A 20000-nucleotide genomic window follows, 5' to 3' on the forward strand; every position below is an offset into this window, starting at 1 on the left:
ATTCCTTTGATAATTACATTAAACTCCGTAGTATCCATGGACACCGGGTGGATCATATTCATGTTTTCATTTCCTCATGCAAAATGACTTAACGTTTGATGCAGCGAACGTATAATTGAAGGTTGTTTATCAATTTTGACCAGTGAAAATGTTGATTGCGGTATGTGAGCAGTTCTGTGTGTATTTGGTGGAGAGGAGTAGGTGATCGAATGATATGCGTGGTGAAGGAATTGTAATTACAAAGGAGAGCAAGGTGTGCGTGGTGTTGTTAGACTTATTATGATATTTATGTATGCAGATATCAGGATGGTTAGTATAGTTTGTTGGTTTGACTTTAGTCACAGTAGGCGCCTCCACAATGAATTCAGATTTAGCAGGGTCAGCAAGTACAGCTAGTCTATTGTTAAAGTTCATTGTCTAAGTTGACAAATGATGCTCTCTGAAAATGTACTTTTAATTACTTTCGATGGCAGAATGCTATAACATATAGCTTATAAAATAATGGTACTTTGTTTAGTTCTTTGTATGTTCTTCTATTGTTCCATTATATGCTAAAGGCTGTTTGCGTTTTTCCGTTTCAACGAATTCTACAAATGATGCCTTGTTTACATGATAGAATTACCTTGGAATGTCTATTAATTATGTTTTCACTGGATGTGATAATCTCCAGGATTTCTTCTAGGCATACATAGAACCCGCGATGTTCTATTGTATGGTGATGCGTTTTTTATTATAGACTGGTTGGTCGTATCCTCCACTGCATTCTGTTTTAGCCGCCAGATGAGGTTGGATAATGATGTGGAGTATCTGGTTTACATTGGAAAATAATGTTAGATGGTTACGCAGACAATTTTTCATGGCGTCTCCGGTACCACCAGTGTACACATATTTTTGTAAACCCGTCTTCATTTCACATTTGTAAACATCATTCATTATCATGCAGTTGTTTTTATACTTGGGTTCATTTTTCAGTCTACAGTTACATTTTTTCCGGTTCTGTAAACAGAGTTATTACTGGTGATCACACTTGTTCTTCCTGTAACAGTGTTCTCGTTTTTCTTAGGTATGGATTGTACAACCAATTGTATAGAACTGTTTGGACCTGTACGGACTGTAGATGTGTGTGTGTGTATAATCATGTATATATATATATATATATGTATATATAAATATATTTATGTATGTATGTATGTGTGTAGTGTGTGTATATATGTGTGCATATGTATACATACATATGTCTATCTGGAATGTGTGTATGTATACATGAAAGAGAGAGAGAGAGAGAGAGAGAGGCAGAGAGACAGAGATTGTTCCGTCTCCACATATGCTTGTCCTCTTGTGCTTTCACGTTGTCAATGGCTTTTCTGACTTTCCATCCATGACAAACCAAACTACTACCCCAGTTGCAGATCTGCTTGGTTTAAGCGTAGATGACAGATGAATGTTGTAAGTTACTGAGCGCTTCCCACTGGTTTAGTCAGTGTATGTCCACCCTCTTCTATCGCCTTAGGACCTTCAGTAGGTGAGATGACAAATAAGGTCTCCAGAAAGAGACAACTGTAACATCACCGGAATATAAGAATAAACGCTTGTACAACATGAGTGCCATTCTCTGAGTCTCTGTGATTAGTACTCAGTGACAAGACTAAGCAAGATGACCAGTAATCCCGTGAAACTGGTAGCTTTATATCTGAGTGTTGCTCTTCAACAAGGATGCTGTGACAACAACTAGCTGTCCCTCATTCCTGCTGGTTTCATTGCGCTTCGTGGAACTAGCCAAATATATTTCTGCGCCCTCGCGCTCAGATGGACTGTCATCACATAATCTAGTTAACCCACAGCCAGAGGGAATTCTACGGTTTTCAGGGGTGTGCAACCACCTCTTAGCCATTCAGCTCTACGCTGACACGGAGTAGTAGCCCTGTCAAATGCGTGCACACACGCACACACATATACACACATACATATACACACAAACACATACACTCACACACATACACACATACACATACACACAAACGCACGCACAAACACATACACTCACACACATACATATATATATATATACGAGTGCATGTGCTCGTGTGTGCTCGTGAGAAAGTCTGCATTATATGTTTGTTTTATGTAATTTCCTCTCACTGGATCGTTTTCCGCTTATAAATCTATTGCAGGTGATTATATGATATGTGTGAATAGAAGCAAACCTTCCATAACGGATGAACAACGCTTGTTATTAGCTTTAATGGCCGACTACGACAAGGCTACACGTCCTGTGTTTAATGCCTCGCACCCAGTGAATGTTTACTTAGGTATAACCCTCACACAGATCTTTGATGTGGTAAGTACTCTTCGAAATCTTTTTATACTTGTTTGCCTTCACAGATTTTCTCGGTTGTTTCAACTGCATTGTTATGTGTTTGTTTACATAAATCCTGTAAATATTGTATAAGATTTTACATTGACAAATCGAAGCGTATCTATTTGTTCGTGTCTTTGTACGCGCATATATGTGTGTGTTCACGTATATGTGTATTCCTCTGTTTGTGCTTGTGTGTGTTTTGAAGGCACGTAACTTTGTGGTTAGGATGTTTGGTTCGCGATTGAAAGGTCGTGAGTTCGATTTCTGTCGGATAGTTGCTACACTGTTTCATGGTGCTCCAGTGCACTGGGCGGGGAAAAAAGAGCCAGCCTTGTCACATGTGTCTCTCGGTGAATCTTCCTCAAACACTACATTAAGGGTACGCCACTTGCACGTTAATTTCACGAGTAAGCTGTTCCGTTGAATGGATCAACTGCAACACTCGTCGTCTTAACCGACAGAGTGCCAGTTTACATATATATATATATATATATATAAATTAATAATAAAATATTAGGAAATAAATCCAAACTTACAGGGAAAAATCAGATTAAGGATTGAATCCAATTTTATAGTAAAATATTATATTATATTAAATTAGAGATAAAACCACTATTAGGCAAATCAAACAATGAAAAACTTAAGCCAATACATAAAATTAATTAATTTATATTATTTTAAATATATATCAAAATTATTAAAAGTTTAATAAAAGATAATGAGTGAAACACTACGATCGTTTCATGGCTGTCCAATTCGTAATAATTCGAGTTATGGTTACAGTCAATCTTCAGGTGATTGAAATATTTATCTTAGCGAGGTTTAGCAATGAACTCATTCTGTAACATTAAAAACATTTTGCTCAATGCAGTTACATACAGAGATTTTTTTCTTTCGAAAACCCTTTGTATTCATCTTCTTATTGTAGGATTCCATATCTTCCATTAAAAACACGCCGTGAAGAATTTATTTGCTGAGTTACTGTAACCATAACTCGAATTATTACGAATTCGACAGCCATGAAACGATCGTAGTGTTTTACTCATTATCTTTTATTAAACTTTTAATAATTTTGATATATATTTAAAATAATATAAATCAATTAATTTTATGTATTGGCTTAAGTTTTTCATTGTTTGATTTGCCTAATAGTGGTTTTATCTCTAATTTAATATAATATATATATATATATATATATATATATATATATAATATATATATATATATATATATATATATATATATATATATATAACTTACTTGGAAAAGGGTGCGTGTCGTTCGATCATTTAATAATATAAATAATATATAATATATGCATATATACATACATATATGTACATACCAACATATATATGTATATATACATGCATATGTGGGTACAGGACATAAAAAAAAAACATTGTTAAAAACAATGAGAAACGAAAACATAAAAGCGAAAAGATAGAAAACGAACTTTTTTCGAACAACAAATAAAACAGAGAAACGAGACATGCAACATAAGGAATATTCCCCTTCATCAGCTGTCCCTATTTCCTCTACTCCGCGTTTCGAAACGCGGCAAGCTGGCAGAAACGTTTGTACGCCGGGCGAAATGCTTAGCGTTATTTCGTCATACATACATACTAAGTATGTATGTATTCTAAGTATTTTACTGTGTTCATTCATTCTTTTGTACTTTTACTGTTTTTGGTCATGTATGAGCACCATTTTTATAGGTTTTCATTGTTTATATTGATCCTAGTACTTATTTGATACTGGTGGTTTTCTGACGATCTTTATTCATGAAACGTTGTAGTAGGACAAACGTGTAGTAGAACAAACTCAAAGTCTTAAAGTTTGGAAAGTGAACTGCTTAACCATACGGTTATATGTACTATGTACTCACCAGCATATGCTGGTGTCATTTCAGTCAAATTTACACTGGCCGTGTCGCTCAGTCTATGTATTAAATAATAATTTACACAAATATCATATGCAAATTTGAATTATATGTTCCTGAAGTGATTCGAATACACTTTTACTCTTTAAAAAGAAAATATGAATATAGAAGGAATTCACTAAAGCAGTAGTAACTCAGCAAATAAATTCTTCACGGCGTGTTTTTAATGGAAGATATGGAATCCTACAATAAGAAGATGAATACAAAGGGTTTTCGAAAGAAAAAAATCTCTGTTTGTGACTGCATTGAGCAAAATGTTTTTAATGTTACAGAAACTTGGATATCGATCAATATTTGTCAACAGATTTTTTTCAAGCTTTGAAACTTCGAGCTATCAAAGAAATTCATGCAACGTTAGTCAAGTAAGAAAACTTTAGTGTGGGAGAAATAGAAACAGAAAGAAACTTATGTTTACTCTTAAATAGTTTTACGTGCAAACGACGATAGTTTGAGTTCAACAATTTTTCTGTTCAAAAATTCACTTGAAATAAAACATGAGAGGATTTGGATCATTCATACCCAACATAACAATTCTTTTAATAATGAAAGAAAATATTTTGATTGCATCTCATAGTATTTCAGAATACAAAATTTACCTTACTTTTTATATTTTTACAAAAATTTTTTTACATATATAATAAAAAAATAAACAACAAAATAAAAACGACTGTATTGCTTAGAAATATACAATAAATCCATCCATGCAAACTGATTTCATCTTTCTTCTCTATTCTATTTCGTTCGTCTCCCACATAATTCCATTAAGTTCCCGTGGTACCCTAGATTCTGTGCAACACAGTTTCACGATCTTTTGTTTAGTTTTCTTTGTTATAATCTGCCTCACAATTCTTACCAAATAAAATCGAAACAAATCTTCATCGATCTGTATACGAGATGTTTCAGTATACAGGCGAGGATGGCAGTGATGGTGGTGGTAGTGGTGTTGGTGTTGCTGTTGATGATAATGTTGATGGTTGGAGTAGTTGTCGTCGTCATCGTAATGGTGCAGAACTAAACAAACGGTAATTATACAACTCGCGACATTAATAGACAGTATATTACTGGATGTAAGACACGGTAGCCCTGTTGTTACATTATCCTGATAATTTTCTGTATTACATTCTTTTTTTTTTGTAATATTTTTCATAATTTCCTTTTTACATAACTTTTCTAAACTTACCTTTTCAAACATAATTAGAAACATTCACATCTAATTAAAACCAGTTTCTTTTAAATGCATATCTTAGTGTTTATAAGAAATGCTTTTAATTCATTCAACTACAAAGATTTGTGCATGTTATATATCATGCTCACTTCTCTAAGATTAACTGATTCGCCAAACCTTTTGTCGTATCACGAATTCCTTATTTCCCTAACCATCAGGAAAATTGACTACTATAATGACTAATACCGTTCATTCTATTCTAACCACATACATAGTTGAAGTTAGATATAAAAGTATAGTATTTGAGGCACTAAATATAATAGTTTCTACTATAGGCACAAAGGCTGAACTTTTTGCGGGCGGCTAGACGATTAAATTGACTCAAAGTTGTCGCCAGTGTTTACATAAATAGCGAGAATATTACTAATTGTTGATACATACTATATTTCCCGACAGAATAATTATTACGAGTTAGTTTATTATAATGTTTCCTGCATTAAAGTATAAGTATGTGCGAGTGTGGAGTGTGTGTGTATGTGTATATAAACACATACGTACATGCATACAGATAGATAGATAGATAGATAGATAGATAGATAGATAGATAGATAGATAGATAGATAGATAGATAGATAGATAGATAGATAGATAGATAGATAGATAGGTAGGTAGGTAGGTAGGCAGATAGATAGGTATGTACACACACATGTATGTATGTATATATTTATATATGTATATATACGTGTGTGTGTGTTAGTGTGTGTCATTGTATGTGTGTAATTTGCTCTTTATTCTTTCCCCCAACCATCTAAACTACTCTTGATTACTAACTATATATAAACGCTTCATTCAGATGTAAATTTTGGATTATTTGATTCCAGGTCTGAAGAATTTCTAATTGGAAATTTCTTACATGTTTATCCAACATGTACAACTTAGTGACTTCTACTATCAAATGAAACTTGGTAATGGTAAATAAAAGATACTAAAAACTTTTCCAACTTCTTATTTTATTGTATTATATATATATATATATATATATACATGCATATATAAACAGATATAGAAGTATATATAATTGCGTGCATGTCTATAAACAAACACACACATATGTATAACTACACTATTATATCATATTACACATGCGCTCGCACTATCTTGCTTCCATTACACGTCCACTGAGATTAACCGACTGATAGCGCTTTTGAGTAACGAGGTCAATATTTGTAATATAATTTCCATATAGAGATTTTTCAATGGTGTTGTGGATGGTGTTAACCTTACCAATCACATCTCTTAAAATTCCGATTCCTTTATCGCACTTTCTTCTTTTCTTTCTTTAGTAATTCTTGAAAATTACAGTCGAAGAAATATATTGAAACTATAGAAAGTTAAACGCAAACTTATCTAGTAATTTTTCCGGTCAATGTTTTCTCTGTATCTTATTTTTACAAGTCCATTGACTAACTCAAATATTTGTCTTTAACCTCGATTATGTTGACAAAATTTACGGCTTTATGTTTATACCTTGGTGGAATTTGAACCCAGGGCGTAAAGTGACGAGAGCAAATTAAAACATGTTTATAAGACTTGTATTTTGGAAGTCTTATCCCTCTGAAAGTTCTTTTTAAAAATGTGTGATTGATTACATATGGGGAGTATTCCGTTGCTAATAATTCCATCAAATGTGAATGGTTCTTAAAGAAACTTTGTTGGTGCTGTGCCAAAGAGCAAATCTCTATATTCTCCACCTCGTTCGACCTGCTAAAAACAGCAGACAAATGTCACTCAATATGTACTTTATCATCTCAAATAAAGTAACGTACACTCGAAATATAGTCCCTTTTTATAAAACAACAAGAGCAGGATGTCACCGCTGAAACACCTTTTATCGTGGTTTTGCACGATCATGGATTTCTTGGAAATAAAAATTAGCAACGTTATTAACACACTTTCAATACACTAAAAGAGGACAATTTGTTAGTAGAATTGGTAGTATATCGAAGAAATGTCATGTTTTAATTTGCTCTCGTCACTTTACGCCCTGGGTTCAAATTCCACCAAGGTATAAATTTTTATCTTTCAACCTTTCTCAGTCCAGAAGATAAAATGCAAGTGTTTGAATATATTTAATCGATTGACGCAATCGCTAAAATTTGTACCATTGTACCTATGTTAGAATTCAATATACATTTAAAGGTGTATGTAGATTTCATCGGTCTAAGATTACAAAATGCTTCAATATACAGGTGAGGTGTGTGGAATCAATCAATGAAAAATAATGGACCATAAGAGATCTCCTTAAGTTTCCATAGCATTTATTCACTACTTCAAATGTAGTTAATAAGAAATTATTGAAGAAATGAGTGAAGAAAAACTGAGTGTTAAAGTATCGATATGTTAACACTATCCACTACACCTGTGAAAAAATCTCATCAGTATCTCAACTATATTTATGATGGCCCAGTTTCTCAAAACCTCTTTCAGTCAATCACAACGGGCGTGTAGTGTAAGCAAGGACCTATGTATATGTGAGAGAATTGATATATTTATTATATGTAAAGAGGTATACATTGTACATACAGGGTTTGGACAAAATAATTGGAGCAGTAGAAATTTAACTCCAGTATTTTAATGAGCCATCATAGTACAAATATCCACCCAAATTCCATTGTGAGTGTGTTATTTTTTGTATTGTACATGACTTTACTTATCTAATTTAATGATTATTTCTATCACTTTTTCAAAACAGAGTTTAAATTAAGCTAACATGCGTGACATCGCTGAATTCGAGAAAAGGTAAATTGTTGGAGCTCGAATGGCAAGAGATTCCGTCACCAGAACAGCTGAACTCCTTGGTTTTTCGAGAGCTACCATATCAAGGATCATGGCTTAATTTGAGAAGCAGTGCAAAACCTCCAGCAGGACTTCGAAGCTCACCGAAAGTGACCGACGATTGTTGAATCGCGTTGTGATGAACAATCACCGGACAGCTGCTCCTAAAGTGACTGCAGAGTTGAATCAACACCTGGCTAGTCCAGTTTCGACCAAAACTATTCACCGTGGGCTCAAGGAAACCGGATATCATGGAAGAGCTGCCATCAGAAAACTTCTGCTTTCTCACCAAAACATTCAGAAAAGGGCTGAACTGGTGTAGAGATCATAAGGGCTGGTCGACACACCAATGGAAGCAAGTAATATTCTCCGACGAGTCCAGTTTTTCTCTTTTCCCCACTGCAGGGTGAGTTTGTGCGTGGAGGCAGTCCAAGGAAGCTTTTAATCCTGACTGCCTTCTTCCTACAGTGAAGCACGGAGGAGGACCTGTGATAGTTTGGGCAGCTATTTCGTGGAATTCTCTTAGTACAATCGTGTCCTGCCTGGTAGGATCAACAGCAATGATTATCTGAATATTTTGAGAAATCAAGTCCTTCCCATGGTCCAGACATTATTCCCTGATGGTCAGTGCAGCTTCCAAGATAACAATGCTCAAATACGCACCTGTTATGTGGTCAATAATTGGTATGAAGAGCATAATAATGAGCTACAACACATGGAGTGGCCTCCTCAATCTCCAGATCTTAATATTATTGAGCATCTGTGATGCATCTTGGAGTGACAATTTAGAAGTCGATACACTCCACCACAACAGCTGGAGTAGGTTTTGCAGAAAAATGACTCAAGATTCCTCTCAATGAAATCAGGAAGCTGTATGAATCAATTCCTAGGTGCATCGAAGCTGTTCAGAAAGTTAAAGAAGAACCAACTCCATATTAAATATATATTCATTGAATTTAACGCGTTCCAATTATTTTGTCCGACCTCTGTGTGTATATATATATATATATATATATATATATATATATATAGAGAGAGAGAGAGGAGAGAGAGAGAGAGAGAGAGAGGAGAGAGACAAACAGAAGAGAGAGAGAGGAGAGACAAACAGAAGAGAGAGAGAGGAGAGACAAACAGAAGAGAGAGAGAGAGAGAGAGATGTTATATTAATTATTCTTAAACAAGAATGTTGTTGATAGTGACTTCGAAGTTTTGGCCAACTAATCAGTCCATCGATGGCTAGCTGGCCGAAACTTCGAAATCTGTGCGAACAACATTCTTGTTTCAGAATAATAAATTCATACTCTATAAAAGTATAGAATAATCCATTAAAATAATTAAAAATTGTTTTATTATAATTGCACATAAAAACAAATATTAATACATTGTAAAAAGATATGTGTATTTATGTTTTGGGAAAGAGAGATGAGTTAGATACATACATGTGTGTGTGTGTGTGGTGTGTGTGTGTGTGTGTGTGTGTGTGTGTGCGTGCGCGTGCGTGCCTGTGTCTGTGTTAAAAACCATCAAACTTTACTCGTAATTTAAATGGCAATCGATTAACAGATTTGGAAATCGGGTTACTGAATCTAGAAGCAGATTTATTGTTCTTGGGATGAAACATCTTGTATATTGTAAGGCTGAAATATAGACTAAAAGAAATTTGCCCTCAAACACATTGAGTAATTTCCCTTAAGTTGCAGACACATTGGCTCTATGAATAACTATGTATGTACGTATGTATGTATGTATGTATGTACATATGTATGTATATACGTATGTATGTACGTATGTATGTATGTATGTATCTATGCATGTATGTATATATATATATATATATATAAGTATAGTAACTACTCCTTAATGTGTGTATATATATATATATATATATATATAATATATATATATATATAATATATATATATATATATATATATATTTGACGTGTTCTTAATTATAAGACTGAGAGTCTACGAATCAATGCGTTTAACGACAGAGTGTAATGATCGCTTATCGCTGTTCCAATTTCTTTTATCAATTCTCTGTAATGAGGAATAGTGAAAATTTGTAGAGAAGCTGAATTAGACTAGAGAAGAAAATAGTGTCGGATATGAAAAGTGTAGAAAAAGGATAAGTGGGTTGCTGTTACTGTTGTTGTAACTGCCATTGTTGTTGTTTAGAACCAAGTTAGCCGTGAAAGTGCATAACTCTGACCAAAAACACATGGCTATTTCTCTCGGGTTTTTTTGTTCTTATTTCAATTGTACATAATCTAGCTATTTTTTTTTTGTTTGTTTGTTTTTCAATTGTGTAATTTTAAGGAAATTTAACTGTTATTACTAGCGTTTAGAACGACGATGTATTTGTCTCTTTTTTTTAACTCTGGCTCCCATTTTGCCTCAGTCTCACGTGTTGACCTAGTATCAAGCGTGTTATGAGTTGCAGTATGTGTGTGTATGTAGATGGTATTGTTTTGACAAAAGCTTACCTTTGACTGAAACAAGACTAAGCCAGTTTCGATTTCAACCTTCAACAATTATCTGAATAATTTCTACTTGATCGATACTGCCTTTAAGAAAAGTATAAATATCAAAACTGCATTTTCTCTTTGCCTCGAAATCAATATATGTATGTATGTATGTATGTATGTATGTATGTATGTTAATTATTTGAATTTGTCTTATAAACTAGGGTTCCCTTTCTAGTAAAGTAACAAAGCTCAATCTCTGGAACTTCTATAACGAAAACAAGTGTTATATACTGAACTTCAATAGCTTTTGTATATAATTTCTTGCTCTTTTTACATATTCTGTTTGTAAAATGCGTGTTAGTTGATCGCTTTTCTTTGTCTGAAAACCTTGGCATTCCGAGGCTACTACTTAGACATTTGCTAACATTATCTTTTATACTTTACTGGTTTCGGTTATTAGATTGCTGTCATGCTGGGGTAGCGTCTTGATGAATTTTAGTTGGCTGAACCGATCCCAGTACATTTTTTAAACCTAGCACTTCTAAGTTACAGAGACATAAACATATCGATACCGTTTCTCAAGTGGTGGGGGTGCACAACCACAGACACAAAGACACACAGGTAAACACGCACACACACACATAGTTGAAATTTATAGAAAAACAAAAGACGAATACCGGTGTATGAACAACAAGCAAATGTATTAGTTTAACCCTCAAGAAAATAAAAAAGTCTTTTACGTTTCGAGCCTACGCTCTTCAACAGAAAGAAATAAGGCAAAATAAACAGAGAGAGAAAGAAAAAAACTGTCGATTTAACGGTCAAGCATAGCGATGATTAGAAAAAACTTTGAAAGAAAAGTTTGAAAGAAAGGGAGATAATAAAGTAATTGTGATTCCACATGAAGGTGCGCGCGTGTATGTGAAAATAATGTGTGTGAATGTGTGTGTGTGTGTGTGAATAGGGGCTAGTCACTGACGTGTGTGGGTGTGTGCATGTGTGTGTGCGTCTGTAATGTGTGGCTGCTCATATAGTGGTATGTGTCTTGACATTATTGAAGATTGTATGTGGGTGTGTAGATGATGGTGTGTGGATGATGGTGTTTTCTGTGGAGGCTGGGAAGTGGTCAGTGGTTATGTGTGTGGAGTGGTGGGGAATGGTGTAGTGATGTAGCGTAGGGTAATGTGGGGTAGGGGTGTGTGTACATATATATATACATATATATATATATATATATATATATAAATATATATATATACATATATATATATATATATATATATATATATATATATATATATATATACATATATATATATATATATTATATATATATATATATATATATATATATATATATATATATATATATATATGACGGGCTTATTTCAATTTTCTGCCAACCAAATCCACTCACAAGGCTTTGATCAACCCAAGATTATAGTAAAAGGCTATTGTTGCTAAAACTCAGAGTTCGGGAAACAGTTTTTCTGTGTTTAATTTACAAATAAAATATATCGATTTCTTTCGGCCAAATAACAAACGCTGTGGGTATGTATGCATCTATGATTGATTTTATGTTATACTTGTGTGGTTGTCTCTGTGTATACATTCAATCTGGAATTCATGCTTGAGTGCTTAATATTTCACTTCCCAATCATGTGTCCTTCATTTTGATCCCACGACTCGATGACATTCTTTTCAGTATAGAATTGACTAAAGCCAAACGTTCTAAGTAAAATTCTGGAAATGCCTGTAGAATGATCTCTACCTGCTGCAACTCCAAGACTCTTCTTTGTCATTTCTATTGTTATACGATTTTGTATGAAGGCAACATTAAATGTGTATGTGTTGGAGAGCATTTACTCACGTACACTGCATTATAATGAATAGGTGTTTCCGTTGAGCTAACAACCCTCTTTCTCTAAAATCAACAGGTTTTCCATTCAATTCAGTATAGATGTATTTCACAATTCACTGAATTAAGTGCCATAATTATATTCTGGTCGAATCAATAGTATATCTTTCATCTGTCTAACAAATATTAAATTTTCATTCGACAATAACTTTGGAGTTACGAAGCAGCTGCCTACAGGCGATTCGGTCAGTATCCATCGAATCATGTTCTGAATTACTTTTCACTAATTTTATGTTACTAGATCATCTTTCCTACTTCTTTTCGGCACCAACTTTTATAGATCTCTCCTGAAAATATTTAACTTCACGCTCAAAAATTTCAAAAGAAACAAAAGTTTAACCTGCCTATGCCGGTCTACGTATTTTCTCAGTTCTTGTATATACTGAAAAACAAAATTTATTTCTTATAATCTAGAAGCAACTTATTACATACTCGTGGGCAATATTTTAAACTATCTCCCTAATTAGTGCATAATGCATCACTGGTTTTTATATTTCTTTCGATACGAAACATAGGTATTGGCAAGCTATTCGTCTTTCTCTGCCAAATTCAATAGATATCCTTTCAGCGAGAGATAATTCTTTGTTTTCATAGTTCGATGTGTTTGTTAACTACCAGAATAAGTGCACCATAGTACAGTGCGGTCAGTTTATTCTGCAGCTTTGTCTGACTTAAAGAAGTTTTTTTTCTTTGTAAATGGTAAGTACTGCTTAATATCTACAAAAGTAAAAAAAAAATTATCATTTCTAAATTAGAAACAAGGCCAACAATTTGAGAGAAGAGAACAGTTGCTTGTATTGACCACTGTTCTTTATCTTTATTTTATCGGTCCCAGGGCGGGTCAAAGGTATAATTCACTACGGTGAGAATTGAAATCAGAACCAGAAGAGCTGTATTAGATAATGGATTGTGCCATTCCGTTTCTTTAAAAATTATTTCAAGTATTGGTAAAAAGCAAATAATTTTAATGGTGGGAGAATGTCGATTGCGTCAACCCTAGTGTTCAGCTAGCACTCATTTTATCGATCCTGAAAGGATGAAAAGTAAAGTCGATTTCGGCTGAATTTGAACTTAAAGAGCTGAAAAGAAATGCTGCTAAGCATATGACTCTGCCAGCCTGTCAACTTCCTGGACCCTAAAAATAATTAAGATATCACATACAAACTGTAGTTTATTTACATTCTTTTCATATATGTTAATGATTGATTATTTTAATCAAGTAGTTCAGTAATTCGGCGCCAACGTTACATTGTCTTGCTGACGATCGAATTAACAATATGATAGGTTTTGGTTTAGACACAGGACCGCCAGTTTTGAAGTGATGGGTATTAGTCGATATAATCAACCACAGTTCTTGACTGGTACTTTGATATATCAACTCCATAAGTATGAAAGAAAACGTCGGCCTTCTCGGAATTTGCGCCCAGAATGCAATGAATCAAGAACTACCGAATGGCATATTTGCCCAACACTTGGCGATTCTGCCAATCCACTGCACTTGGTTGGCAACAGAATTTTTCAAATATCCATTGGCGCTAAGTCGTTAATTCTGAATAGCTTCATATTCGAAGTTGTTTTTCATCAATATTTATGGAATATGCCTAGTGTATATCCTTCCGACATTGAAGGAGAGACTACCGTGTCATTATTATGACCTGTTTTTAGTTATATTGTCTACCCAGACGTTATGGTTCCGTTTCGGAATATCCGAGTAACACTTTTCAAGATAGAAGGTGAAATATGTTGTACGACTTACATTACAGTAAATATTATCTTGTACATTTTTTCGGCAAATACCTGCGTAGAATGATGAAATCATATGTATTCAATAATGAAGGTATCGGTAAACTATGATTTAACTTTCTGTATTATTTTTGCGTGTGTTTGCAGATTACTTGCGTGTAATATATACTATGATAAAAATTGCCTTCTTTTGATTTCGCTTCCATCCTGATAAGCTGATTGGTGCTCCACAATGAAGCTGTTGCCATCTACAGAATGTATGTTTTTCTTCTAAATCTATCAACATATAAATAATGTGTCTATGACATCAACATCACCACTTTGCTTCTCCTCGATTAACAGAGACATTTTGTCTCTTCTGGTGCTATGTAAATAATGTCTACCTAACGGATACCCATTGGTCGTTTCAATATAGTTATGTCAATACGTTTGGATTAATACTTCTATCTCTTTCTTAAATACTTTTAGTGGAGTTTACAAACTATTACAACTAAAAGCCGTTACAACTAAATCTTTACTCTGAAGGTAACTCGATGTTTTGATGCACCACCTCCTATCGAAGCAACAAACTAATCATGCATTCTTTCCCCTTTTTCCTTCAATACAAAATGTCATCGGAGCTGTCTTTCCTCTCTTGAGGAGCCATAAATAAAGTTTTCAAATGTCACATCCATAGGATATTTATGTGTTTTGTGCAGTAGTAATTAGCAGATATTAATTAACTCGATGACATTTCTAGATTCATCCTATTAAGTCAGCATTATCTCATATTTAATTTTATTTTGTGCTTCTGTGTTGTATCTACATAAGATGTTTTCAGTTTCATATATTTCCTTGTACCGCACTTTTTTTTTAATAGTTTTCTGGTATTTATCTTCTCTTCCTTCTCTTACGCCTTTCCTATATTGTTTCATCCCCCTGCTTTAACCAAATTGTTTCTAAAACAAAACCTTTTAATCAATTTTCATTTCTATGCGAATGCACCGTCGTTGGTGTTCTGCGATTTGTAAAGATTTTGGGAGTATCGACAATTTTCCAAGAATCATGCTGAATGCTTCTTATTGTTATTGTTATTTATTGTGTTTCTTAGTCATTTCAGGTTGCTTGCTTTTGTGAGCATGATTGCAGAGATGGATATGTGTGTGCATTCGTATTGTAAACTAACAATCGTTTCTTGCCTTATCAGTTTTATAATAGAAAACAATCCCATTATTCAGAAACATTGTCCGTAAGGAGACACATTGTTTTGAATGTGTGTGTGTTCGCGCGCGCGTATAGCGTGTGTATCTGTGTATTTACATCCTGGAAAATTACTGTTAACCATTATATTAAGAAGCTGTTTTAAAAGAGAAGGTTGAGGTAGAAAAAATACCTTTATTTTTTTACCTGATTACAAAATCCTATTACATGTAAAACCCAAACAATGACAGAAAACGTTTTAGCCGGAATAAATCCTGCTTTACGCATATTTTTCAGCTTTTTTCCATGTAGTTTTAATTTAATTAAAATACTTATGATATTGAATGAAATTTGCTTTTTGGTACTTGCCTGTGCATTCAATTAAACATTGTGATGAAGCATTTCATAAGAAATGTGTTTGTGTTATTAGTCTTCTTTTACTGTTGTTTCTTTTTATCTTTTCTTTATGCAGTCTTCTAGCTTTAATTCAGAGTAATGTTTAAAATAGAATTGTCAAGTGCTGGATCGTTGCAGTTACGATTATAAAACCTATTTTATATTTCACCTAGTTCACAAAATATATGAAAACTATTCCTACAAAATTCTTGTGGCAAGATATTTTATAATTCCTTTTATTTATATATTTTATTAGCTTCCCCCAACAATAAGGAATGTTTCAATTTAGATTATATAACATCCAGGTTTCAAAATTTCTTTTTTTACTGTCAAAGAGGAATCCATACTAGTCAATAATTGTATCGACAGACAGCCATGAAACGCACATGAAAAAAAGCACCATTTACACTCAGATGTGTAAAGTGTGCTTCATAAAATGTAATTATATACAATCGTCTCCTTGTTCCAACCATTGGGTTGCAGTCATTCTATAGTAGTAACTTCATACTCTTTGATGCTCAGTTTTTAGAACAGTGTTTAGGGAATTGCTACGTTACAGAGACATAACGTAAACAAAGAAGAAAATTACACATACACGCAGGCTCACGTAATGATCGTGACATGTTGGTACATTCCCAGAAAGATATGCAGCACATGGTGAATGCGATTTCAGCAGCATGTGCAGTATTGGGTCTAACGATCTCTCTGAAAAAACTGTTTTAATGTCCCAGCCCGTTTCCTCCAAGATATCTGTAGAACATTTTATAACTGTTAATGGTCAAATGATGCAGACTGTGCCTAGATTTATTTATTTAGGAAGTACCTTCAGCACTGCTGGTCTTGATGATGAAATATCATACAAAATCAGCTGGGCTAGTAGTGCTTTTGTAGGCTTTATAGGCGTCTGTGGCGACAACATAATATATCTCCTGCCATCTTCCAGCTCACCATACAATAGCTGCTTGGGCAGTCGCTCATCACTCATCCTTACCAAATGTCCCACCACTTCAAACGTCTTTGCTAAATCATTGACTATGTACTTCTACCGCCACTCCTCTCAAGCACCTCCACATTACTAATGGCCATTTTCCAAACTTTTTCTCAGACAATATTGATGGTATCGTTCTAATTGCCTCACATGCCTACAGTGAACAACCCATGCCCCACTGTCATATAGCAAAGATGGCAAGACGCACGTGTTTTATACCTTAACTTTAATTTATGAAGATATATTATGTTGTCGCCACAGACGCCTATAAAGCCTACAAAAGCACTACTAGCCCAGCTGATTTTGTATGATATTTCATCATCAAGACCAGCAGTGCTGAAGGTACTTCCTAAATAAATAAATCTAGGCACAGTCTGCATCATTTGACCATTAACAGTTATAAAATGTTCTACAGATATCTTGGAGGAAACGGGCTGGGACATTAAAACAGTTTTTTCAGAGAGATCGTTAGACCCAATACTGCACATGCTGCTGAAATCGCATTCACCATGTGCTGCATATCTTTCTGGGAATGTACCAACATGTCACGATCATCTGCATACAGGAACTCAACGAGGTAAGAATACAGAAGTTTCGTTTTGGCACAGAGTCTTTTGAGATTGAACAGTTTTCCCGTTGTCCTATATCTTATATAGACCCCTTCAGGGCAATCATCAAAAGCTATTTGAAAGATTATTGCAAAATGCATAGCAAACAATGTAAGAGGAGGAATATCACCTTGCTTTACAACATTTCTGCAGAAATTGGATCTTATAAGGTACCTCCAAGATTAACTCTCAGTTCTATCTTGTCATGAAATTGTGTAAGCAGTCTCAAAAAAATTTTGGGGGCATCCTAGCATTTTCAGGATCTCCCAAAGTGCAATTCTATTGATAAAATCAAACGCTTTTGTTAGGTCAATGAAAACCCAGTATAAGTCTATATCCAGTTCAATGCACTTCTCGTGTAACTATCTAGCTGAAAATATCATATCCATAGTACCCCTACTATCCCTAAACCCACGTTGCGATTCTGATTTTACTTGCCGAAGTATTGATAATAAAATCAAACACAGGCTGACAAAGAAAATAGAATTGTTTCAAGAATGAATTTTTCAGATGCCATGAAAAATTTATAGTTATAATGTTTTTAATATAATTCATGCATGTAGTATTAACGATTTAACTTGAAATAATTACGACCTGAGGTAAAATCGATAACTAGGAATTTCATACTGGTCAAAAATTGCGGATATCATACAAGTCATTGAATTGCTAAAGACAGCTCTTGCATTATTATTTACACTAGTTTGTTTTTCGTTATATGATGAGTAATGCTGGTCAGAGACTTTACCGCAGTAGGTAATATCAGGTATTACTAGATCGGTACACTAATTATAATACTTCTATTCAAATTCCGTGGCACTTGTACAAAGACGCAGGAGTGGCTGTGTGGTAAATAGCTTGCTTACCAACCAAATGGTTCTGGGTTCAGTCCCACTGCGTAGCACCTTGGGCAAGTGTCTTCTACTAAAGCTTGTGAGTGGATTTGGTAGACGGAAACTGAAAAAAGCCCGTAGTATATATATATATATCTTTGAAATATATATATATATACGTATATATATATATATATATATATATATATATATATATATATATATATATACGTACATATATATTTTTACCTTTCAATTCCCAAATGTAGCTACTAACTCCAGTTGAGTTCACTTTACTTCTATTTCTGAAACTACATTGGTGGGAATTGTATCTAAAACTGCCAACTCTTTTTACACGCGGTAAATTTCCCCTTTCTTATTGTTTTTCTATGCACTCTTCAAACCTATACATTATTACGGTACATAGTCCATTTACACTCTATATCGTACAGATTAAAAATATACGAGCTAACTTACAACCTATGAATTAGTGCCACATAGGTCTATAGAACCACACTGGATATCCCCCAATAGCGATAACTCCCTCGGAGTACACCGGCGCTAAACTAGCCGAGCCTACGGACACGTGTAAGCTATGTTAATAACTAATTATGAGACCTTATTCAAATTCCGTGGCACTTGTACAAAGACGCAGGAGTGGCTGTGTGGTAAGTAGCTTGCTTACCAACCACATGGTTCTGGGTTCAGTCCCACTGCGTAGCACCTTGGGCAAGTGTCTTCTACTAAAGGCTTGTGAGTGGATTTGGTAGACGGAAACATATATATGTGTGTGTGTATGTGTGTGTGTGTGTTGTGTGTGTGTGTGTGTGTGTGTGTGTGTGTGTGTGTATGTTTGTGTGTCTGTGTTTGTACCCCCAGCATCGCTTGACAACCGATACTGGTGTTTACGTTCCCGTAACTTAGCAGTTCGGCAAAAGGGACCGATAGAATAAGTACTAAGCTTACAAAGAATAAGTCCTGGGGTCGATTTGCTCGACTAAAGGCGGTGATCCAGCATGGCCACAGTCAAATGACTGAAACACGTAAAAGAGTAAAAGAGTAAAGTTATAACATGGATACTAATTTTCAAAATAAATATTTCTTATTTTTTATATTTGCAACAAATACATAATCAATTACAATGATAATACCATTTAACTACCCATCAATTACGAGTGTAAAATATTAATACCGTGATAAGACAGCGTTACGTTTTTTAACATGAACAAACAGTTAATAATGAGCATTGTAGATATTGTTATATAAAGAGCAGCTGTAGAGCAGAAACATTGAGCACCTGCCGTACGGTATTTCATTTCTTATCTTTACAGTCAAATCCCACCGGAATTATTTTTCCACAGTGTCACTAAAATAAATACTAAATCGATTTAAACGATTATGCGTAATACTATTAAAATATGTAAAAGTTGTTGTTTTTATTTTTTTCAATCTGATTTTCATTTCGAAGAGAGGAGGGGGAGATGCTTTGATTAATATTGCTACCAGAATGAATGACAAAGATGAGGATACGACGCGGGTTTGAAAACTATGGCTTTATGATAATATAGAA

General features: G+C 34.3%; 1 protein-coding gene across 3 annotated transcripts in view; it reads left to right on the plus strand.

The window, feature by feature from the left end:
- LOC115209514 (acetylcholine receptor subunit alpha-type acr-16-like) overlaps nt 1-20000 on the plus strand; it is a 619054-nt gene that overhangs the window by 435854 nt on the left and 163200 nt on the right. For all 3 annotated transcript variants that reach the window (XM_036501210.1, XM_036501209.1, XM_029777942.2), the window contains one exon: nt 2172-2338. In XM_036501210.1, coding sequence (XP_036357103.1) covers nt 2172-2338 — 167 coding nt within the window. The remainder of the gene's footprint in view (nt 1-2171; nt 2339-20000) is intronic.

The sequence above is a fragment of the Octopus sinensis genome, linkage group LG3, assembly GCF_006345805.1.
Source record: "Octopus sinensis linkage group LG3, ASM634580v1, whole genome shotgun sequence".
Lineage (NCBI taxonomy): Eukaryota > Metazoa > Mollusca > Cephalopoda > Octopoda > Octopodidae > Octopus > Octopus sinensis.